This window comes from Octopus sinensis, unplaced genomic scaffold (assembly GCF_006345805.1).
Source record: "Octopus sinensis unplaced genomic scaffold, ASM634580v1 Contig12584, whole genome shotgun sequence".
Classification (NCBI taxonomy): domain Eukaryota; kingdom Metazoa; phylum Mollusca; class Cephalopoda; order Octopoda; family Octopodidae; genus Octopus; species Octopus sinensis.
In genome coordinates, this window is record NW_021832626.1 from 2,138 (window position 1) to 10,134 (window position 7,997).

Sequence of the window (7,997 nt, forward strand, 5' to 3'; positions counted from 1 at the left end):
TATATATATATATATAATACATACACCACTAGGCTGTAGTATTAAGTTAGATATGGCCTGGGCGTATACTGGCCAAAACTATGAAAGTTATCAAGATATATATATATATATATATATATATATATAAGTATAAATATGTGTGTATATATATAATATAATGTATTTATATACATATTATTATATATACATTATATTATATATATATGTATTTTTTTGTTCTTTTTTCAGCTCAGAGCTGCGGCCATGCTGATGCACCGCCTTATGTGTATATATATATAATATATATATATATATCTATATATATATATATATATATATATATATATATAAAGTATATATGTGTGTGTGTGTGCATGTGTAAGTACTTCCCATAGTCATTGGCATTCTAATGCACCAATGCCCACCACGTGCCCTTTTTCCCTTTCTCCTTTTACGTCTCACTTTTCCTCCTATGGTTTTTTGACTCTTCTCATCTTTTTTTTTTCTTTTTTAGAGAGAGTAGCAATATTTGTGTTTTGAGCCTGAAAGGTTACCCCAAAATGCACAGTACTCTACACAAGCTCGTCCGACCAATATATGTTCAGAAGTACGTCACTTCTTGTGGGCCGCAATGAATTTCCGTATATATACATATACATATACATACACACATATATGTACATATATATATATATATATACATATATATATATATATATATATATATATATGTACCTATATGTATGTACATATATATATATATCACATATATATATATAATATATGTATATAATATGTATATATATATATGTACATGTATATGTATATATATATATTTGTATATATATATATATGTACATCTATATATATATATATGTGTGTACATATATATATATATATATATGTACATATATATATATATATGTACATATGTATATATTATTTATGTACATATATATATATATATTTATGTACACATATATATATATATATATATGTACATTATAATATATTTATGTACATATATATATATATAGATAGATATATATATATATATGTACATATATATATATGTACATATATATATATATATATATGTACATATATATATATGTATATATATATATATGTACATATATATATATATATATGTACATATATATATATGTATATTATATATATGTACATATATATATATATATTATATATATATATGTACATATATATATATGTATATATATATATTATTATATGTATAATATATATATATAAATATATGTACATATATATTATGTACATATATATATATGTTATATATATATGTACATATATATATATATATAAATATATGTACATATAATATATTTATGTACATATATATATATATATAAATATATGTACATATATATATATTTATGTACATATATATATATATATTTATGTACATATTATATATATATATATATTTATGTACATATATATATATACATATTGCACATATATATATATATATGTACATATATATATGTATAGATATATAGATATATATATATGTACATATATATATATATATATATATATATAATATGTACATATATATATATATATATATACATATATATATATATGTACATATATATATATATATACATATATATATATATAACATATATATATATATATATTATATATATATATATATATATATCTGTAAATATATGTGACAATTATTCGGTAGCCATGATAAAAATTCCGAGTTTCAGATGTCGGGGTGGAAACTCTCGCCGGCATCTCTTCAGTTATCGGACCATCGAAAAGAATGCTATACATATATATATATGTTTATAATGTCTGTGTATGTCTATTTATGTTTACACATATACACATTGCAGTTGCATGTGTGTTGTTAGTATATACTTTGTATATATGTATTGTGATGTGAAGTGTGAGTCGTTTCACTGACTTCATTTGATGGGAACATTGTATAAATCATCTACGAAGACATTAGAAAGCAATTGAATGACGAATCAACACGACGGAGAAAGAAATATACATAGAGGAATCTAATTGCTGGCGTTGTGAGTTGGATTATCTATTTCCAGTGCTGTGCCTTCCATGTTGTTATTCGCCGTTGCCAGTTCGTATTCGGAGTGGGAAAGCTTTCGCCGGAAAATATTTACAAAGATTTCGATAAGAGTGCCTCTAAAGGAAGAAGAGAACAAAATACAGAAAATGAACACGAGGACGGAGTTGAAAAGCGTGAGCAGTTGGGCTGCTGTTGACGTAAGGAAAAGTAAAATTAATCCATGTCCTCTCAACTGAAGGTTCTCCTCTAACAAATAGCAGATGTGTTCAGGTGATGTAATCAAGAAAAATGTAATGCAAATTACAGTACTAACGGATGTCATTTCATATTCCTCAGTGGCCAGCTGACCGAAATAATTGCTTCTGTCTCCTTTGATGATTATTCCCAGAACTACAGCTATATCAAAGAAAAGTAAAAGTATTAGCGGAATGTAATAATTAGCTGACATGGAGACCCAGAACCACACCAATTCGTGCATCTTGGGATTGTTTGGATTAATTTGATTGCACAATCCCGAGGTGAAGTAGGCACTCCACATGGCATGTATGTTAATAACTACAAGACCTGTGAAGACCATGGCGATGGCGACCTTTGACATGAAGACGTTGCAACGCTCAGTTGCTTTTCTTGAATGCCAAAGAATAATATAGCGGTCAACAACCATGCAGACTGCCAACCATGTGGCTGACGAATAGAGGACATTCCAACCGAATTGCCACAAACGGCAAAGGGGATCAGAAATATGGGGAATGTGAGTTAGTTTGCAGTATGTAATTATCCATTCGAGTGCTGGTTTTAAAATTCTAACAAATATATCAATAACAATGAAGACTCGTAAATAGAAACCTATCGAACACTGGCGCAGATTTGACTGCCGCAGCACCACCAGGGCTAAAGAGTCACTTATCATGCCGAGGGTCAACAGAATTGGCGGGACATACGTTAATATTGGGAGTATGATTTGGTTGTAAATTAAGTGCACGTTCCCACCGATGTTGGGTCGTACATAGGTGATATTTGAATCGAGAGATTCTATCGAGAAGTTACCGAAATTTGGGTAAGTGGTTTCCATTTTTGGTTCGAGAGTAACATAAAAGATTCAATCGAAATATTAGAAAATACTAGAAAAAATGTGAATAAACAATTTTCGAAAAAGTACGTTAAATAAACAGACGTGAGAGATAATAATTGTGGTGGGGGTAAATACAGACTAAGTTGCGATGTGGTGGGGTGGGGGAATGAGACGGAGAGAATTGATTAAAGAATAAAAAGAGAAGAAATGAAAAAAAAAAAAATATTTGGAGGGTCAGGTATGAGGGCGGGGTGCATGCAAATAAAAAATAACTATATCAGAAATGAGGAGGAATAAAGAGACGGAAATTGAAGAAAACGGAATAACAAGAACGAAAAAGGAAAAAAAAAAAAAAAAAAAATGACAGAAAGAGAAGTAAGGTTAGAAATGTAAATATGAATCTGTCAAGTATGCTTGAAATTCGCTCGTATGACCGTGTGTATATGTGTAGGCATTGGCATATTCAGGTATGGTCACGAAGATCAATATATGCAAATTGTTCATTGAATTTTATAAATGGAAACTAACATATTTCCATTTGATTTTTTTGATCGAATTTTTGATTTTTTTGATCGAATTTTCGATTTCCTTGAAATTTAAATATTTCAGTTTTTTAAAATATATTTTTAATAAAGAAAGTAATGGTGTGTCATATCCAGGTGATGCGTTCAATAGTTCGATGAAGAAAGAATGTTTTGTTTGGTGTGGCGTTCTTTCAGTTCAGTTTCCTCATGTTTCTCTTTATGATGTTAATATCTCTGAAAATATAAAAAGAAAACAAAAAACGGTTTAAGAAATATTATTTATTGGTAGTTCTCAAGCAAGAAGAAAATTATATTAAAGAAAAGAAGGCAATACAAGAATGGTTGTGTAATGTTTTAGGTAGAACCACCATCAAAACGAAAATATAGGGCAACCGGTGCTGAAAGCTGAATAACTTCGTATTAATGATAGAAGAAAAAGTGCAAATAGGAGAACTAAATCGTAATATAGATAGGGAACGGCATCAGGGAGACGATATATGAAAGAATCTGGTGTAGTATGAAATGCATTGTTCGATTAGCAAAAATATAGCGTGGTGGACGGTGCTGGAGAGGTACAATCACGGTAAAGACGCGAAAACACAAATACAGGCACTCATATATGTAGACACACAGAGACACACAGGCAATCGCATATGAATGTGTGTGTGTATGCGTGTGTGAGTATGTGCGTATGTGTATGTGTATATATGAGGGGTCTAGTCGGTATGTGCATGTTTATCAGGAGGACAGTAACCCAAAATTTCATGCGTTGTGTCTAAAGTAGAAATTATTGTTATTATTATTGTTATTATTATTATTATTATTATATTATTATTATTATTATTATTATTATTGTTATTATTATTATTATTATTATTATTATCATTATTATTATTATTGTTATTATTATTATTATTATTATTATTATTATTATTATTATTATTATTGTTATTATTGTTATTATTATTATTATTATTATTATTATTATACAGTAGTTTTATTTTTATATCGTGCTTTCACTTCACTACCGAGCGCAGCTCTGTGTGCCTTGGGTATGTGCTGTGGTTTGTTGTGATGCTCTTATGGTTACTGTATTGAAAGTGTTTTACGTAGGATGTGTGCAGTACCCAGTAGTCCAATTTTGTATATGTTATATATATTATTTGTAATTCCTGGTGATTTGTTATGTATTTTTTTCTGAAGTAGAGATCTACTTCCCATTTCTTCATGTTAAAGCTAATTAATTCTATTTTGTTGTCTACTATACTGAACATATATGTCTACTATACTATACTCAAACATTCACCGATCCATGAGTGTGAGATCATGTCATAGGCTTTCCTATAACCTATCCATTCTAGTGTTGGATTTTTCCTTATAGCTTTTACTTAATTAGGAACTGCTGTACAATAGATCATGCGTTTCTCAACTCTTCTTCCGGCTACCTTTCTTTTCTTTATGGCAGTAAATTCTTGTTGTCAAGATGCTCGCAAATGCTTTCTGAAAGCAATCCTGTTAACAGCTTTCACAGTAAGTGAAAATGGTAAGCAAGTGTTTGGTCTATAATTGCTAGCTATATTACTCTTCATTTTGTCTTTCATAAGGAGTATTATCCTCCCTCTAGACATCCAATCTGGTTTTATATTCGTCAATTAAGGCAATCCTGAAGTTGTACCCTCAGCCTCCCATGTAGACTACTAAATTTCTTTAACCAGTACCCTTGAACTAAATCCGATCCTGGGCCCTTCCAGTTCAGCATTTCCCTAACACTTTTCTCAATAATGCATTATTTCGTCGCATATATGGCTGCTTCTCACTCAGTACTTCCTCTCTCAATTTTTTAACAACACTGCCTATCCATTACGATTGACTGGATTATCCCAAACTTTAATCCAGCACTATCTAGCTTCTTCAGTATTAGGCTCATTATCTTCACTTCTTTCTCATTCACGATTTATTTTCTTATAAAATCTCATCTGGTCTTTCTCAAATGATCTTTTCTGTTGATACAGATCTGTTCTTTTCTGATAACTGGAAAGCTTACCTGCTACTGCTATCGTACGCTGTTTCAGTTGCTCTAAGACAGTCGCAAATCTTTTTCTCTTTGACTAAGTATTTTTTCTCAAGATTTAAATCTTGTGTTTCCTAACTTGAGCAGTTTTCAGGTTTCTATTCTATTCAGATTTTGTCTTAAAGTTTTCAATTTATTTTGTAGTTTCCTTTTCCATTCTTGCTAAGTAGGTTTTTTTGTGGGAATATTGTCGTTTCTCTAATCTTTTCTTCACACAGAATCGTTAAGATTTTCGCGGATGCATAGTACATACTCTTTCTCTTTTACTTGTTTCAGTCATTTGACTGCAGCCATGCTGGAGCACCGCCTTTTAGTCGAGGACTTATTCTTTGTAAGCCTAGTACTTATCCTATCGGTCTCTTTTGCCGAACCGCCAGGTAACGGGGACGTAAACACGCCAGCATCGGTTGTCAAGCGATGTTGGGGAGACAAACACGGACACACAAACACACACACACACATATATATACATATATATATATATATATATATATATATACGACGGGCGTCTTTCAGTGTCCGTCTACCAAATCCACTCACAAGGCTTTGGTCGGCCTGAGGCTGTAGTAGAAGACACTTGCCCAAGGTGCCACGCAGTGGGACTGAACCCGGAACTGTGTGGTTGGTAAGCAAGCTACTTACCACACAGCCACTCCTGCGCCTGTGGTTCGAGATCTGTAATATTAACTTCATTAACTGAAGTAATATTCTTAAGTGCAAGGGGGATTTTACCAATTATTTGCGGGTTTTGGTTAGAATTGCGAATTTTGGAGAGAGTGTCCAATTCATTCATACTGGTTTCTTTAATTTCTTTAATTTTCAGCGATTCAATCCTGATTTAGATCATGTAGTTCTGTAACTTTTATTATTATTATTATTATTGAGTGAGCGAGCAGAGCATGCCATCAAAGTGACACTGGGGTAAAATATACGAAGCCCAGTATACCCATCATGACTACCCGTCTGATAAGGGTACACCAGGCACATGCATCACAACCATATGTGCGCGACATGGTGATCTCATATCAAGATAAACAGTACATGACCTTGCAGGTGGAGCCCAGTTAGAATTTTCTTCAGATCGAGTAACCCATCCCGCTCAAAAGGTCCCTGAATAAGGGTTGTTTAAGGACGTTGAACGAAACACCTATGTTTCCAGAGGTGAACTATTCAAACCCCAAAGAATCCTTCTCAACACATGGCTATGATGCTCCCCCACTACTTCTGCTCGTGATCAGAGATGCACATATCGTCAGCCACTAAGGGACATGCTCAACTGGTTAAGGTCAAACAACTGACATGCAAATCTGTGGTATTGAGCAGAATATTTGCTGTAGCCCATCTTTTATACCAAGACAAAACAATGTACATGATAACACTTCCAATCAGTTAAGATCAGAAGCCAAGACAGCCACTACCTGGTGCTGCATCAGGGTATCTATTATTATTATTATTATTATTATTATTATTACTATTATTATCATCATCATCATTATTACTGTTGTTGCTGTTGTTGTTTTTATTGTTAATACAATCATCATTATCTTCCCCCCTCCTCCTCCTCCTCCTCCTCATCATCATCATCATCATCATCATCTACATCATTTTATGATCACTTACATCGGCAATATCATAATTGACGTTAGTGAAGTTTTCGTGGTTCAAAATGTCGGTGTCGTTGCATTTGTTGCCGCTAGTGTTCTCGCCACATCTCAGAGTTTTGATTTGCTCCATAAGTTCAAATCGAACGTTTATTTGCCAGCTTAATTTCGAGCTTCTGCAAACCATTTCTGTGTATTTTGCTGAGGAAGTTACAGTGAACGGAGAAATATTAATTCAGGTGCAACAGCATCGATACTGATCAAACGTAATTCGAAAGTATATTTTTTGATGCTTTGAAAAATTCAAACTGCATATCGTGTCATGTGATGCGAAAGAGAGGAGAACAGAACGGGTTGGACGGTCACGGAAAGCGTGGCGGAATTTACATTGTGATTAAATCGACAGTTCTTCACATTAAAAACCAGCAGCAAAAATAAAATTAGTAGAAAGAATTATTTCTAATGTTGGCTCAAGGCCAATGATTTTGAGGTGAGGTTCGAAATCGTCAGCGTCAGAGCTTGAGTGGTTCTTTGTTTGAAGGGAGATGACAGAATAAATGGCAAAGTTGAACTCACAGAAATTTGATTTTGAAGTACGGGGCGATTCGAATATATCAGTCTAACTGCCTGAGAGGAACTTTGTTTCAAGGAACAATGTTTTAAA

The 7,997-nt window shown here is 32.3% G+C and overlaps 1 protein-coding gene across 1 annotated transcript; it reads right to left on the reverse strand.

Moving 5' to 3' along the window:
* Positions 1 to 1,759: 1,759 nt before the first annotated feature.
* Positions 1,760 to 5,962, reverse strand: LOC115229421. Its single transcript, XM_029799775.2, has 2 exons — positions 5,949 to 5,962; positions 1,760 to 3,186 (listed from the first exon to the last, which is right to left on the reverse strand). The coding sequence occupies exon 2, from the start codon at positions 3,135 to 3,137 to the stop codon at positions 2,043 to 2,045; it is 1,095 nt and encodes a 364-aa protein (XP_029655635.1). The 5' UTR covers positions 3,138 to 3,186; positions 5,949 to 5,962; the 3' UTR covers positions 1,760 to 2,042.
* Positions 5,963 to 7,997: the final 2,035 nt, after the last annotated feature.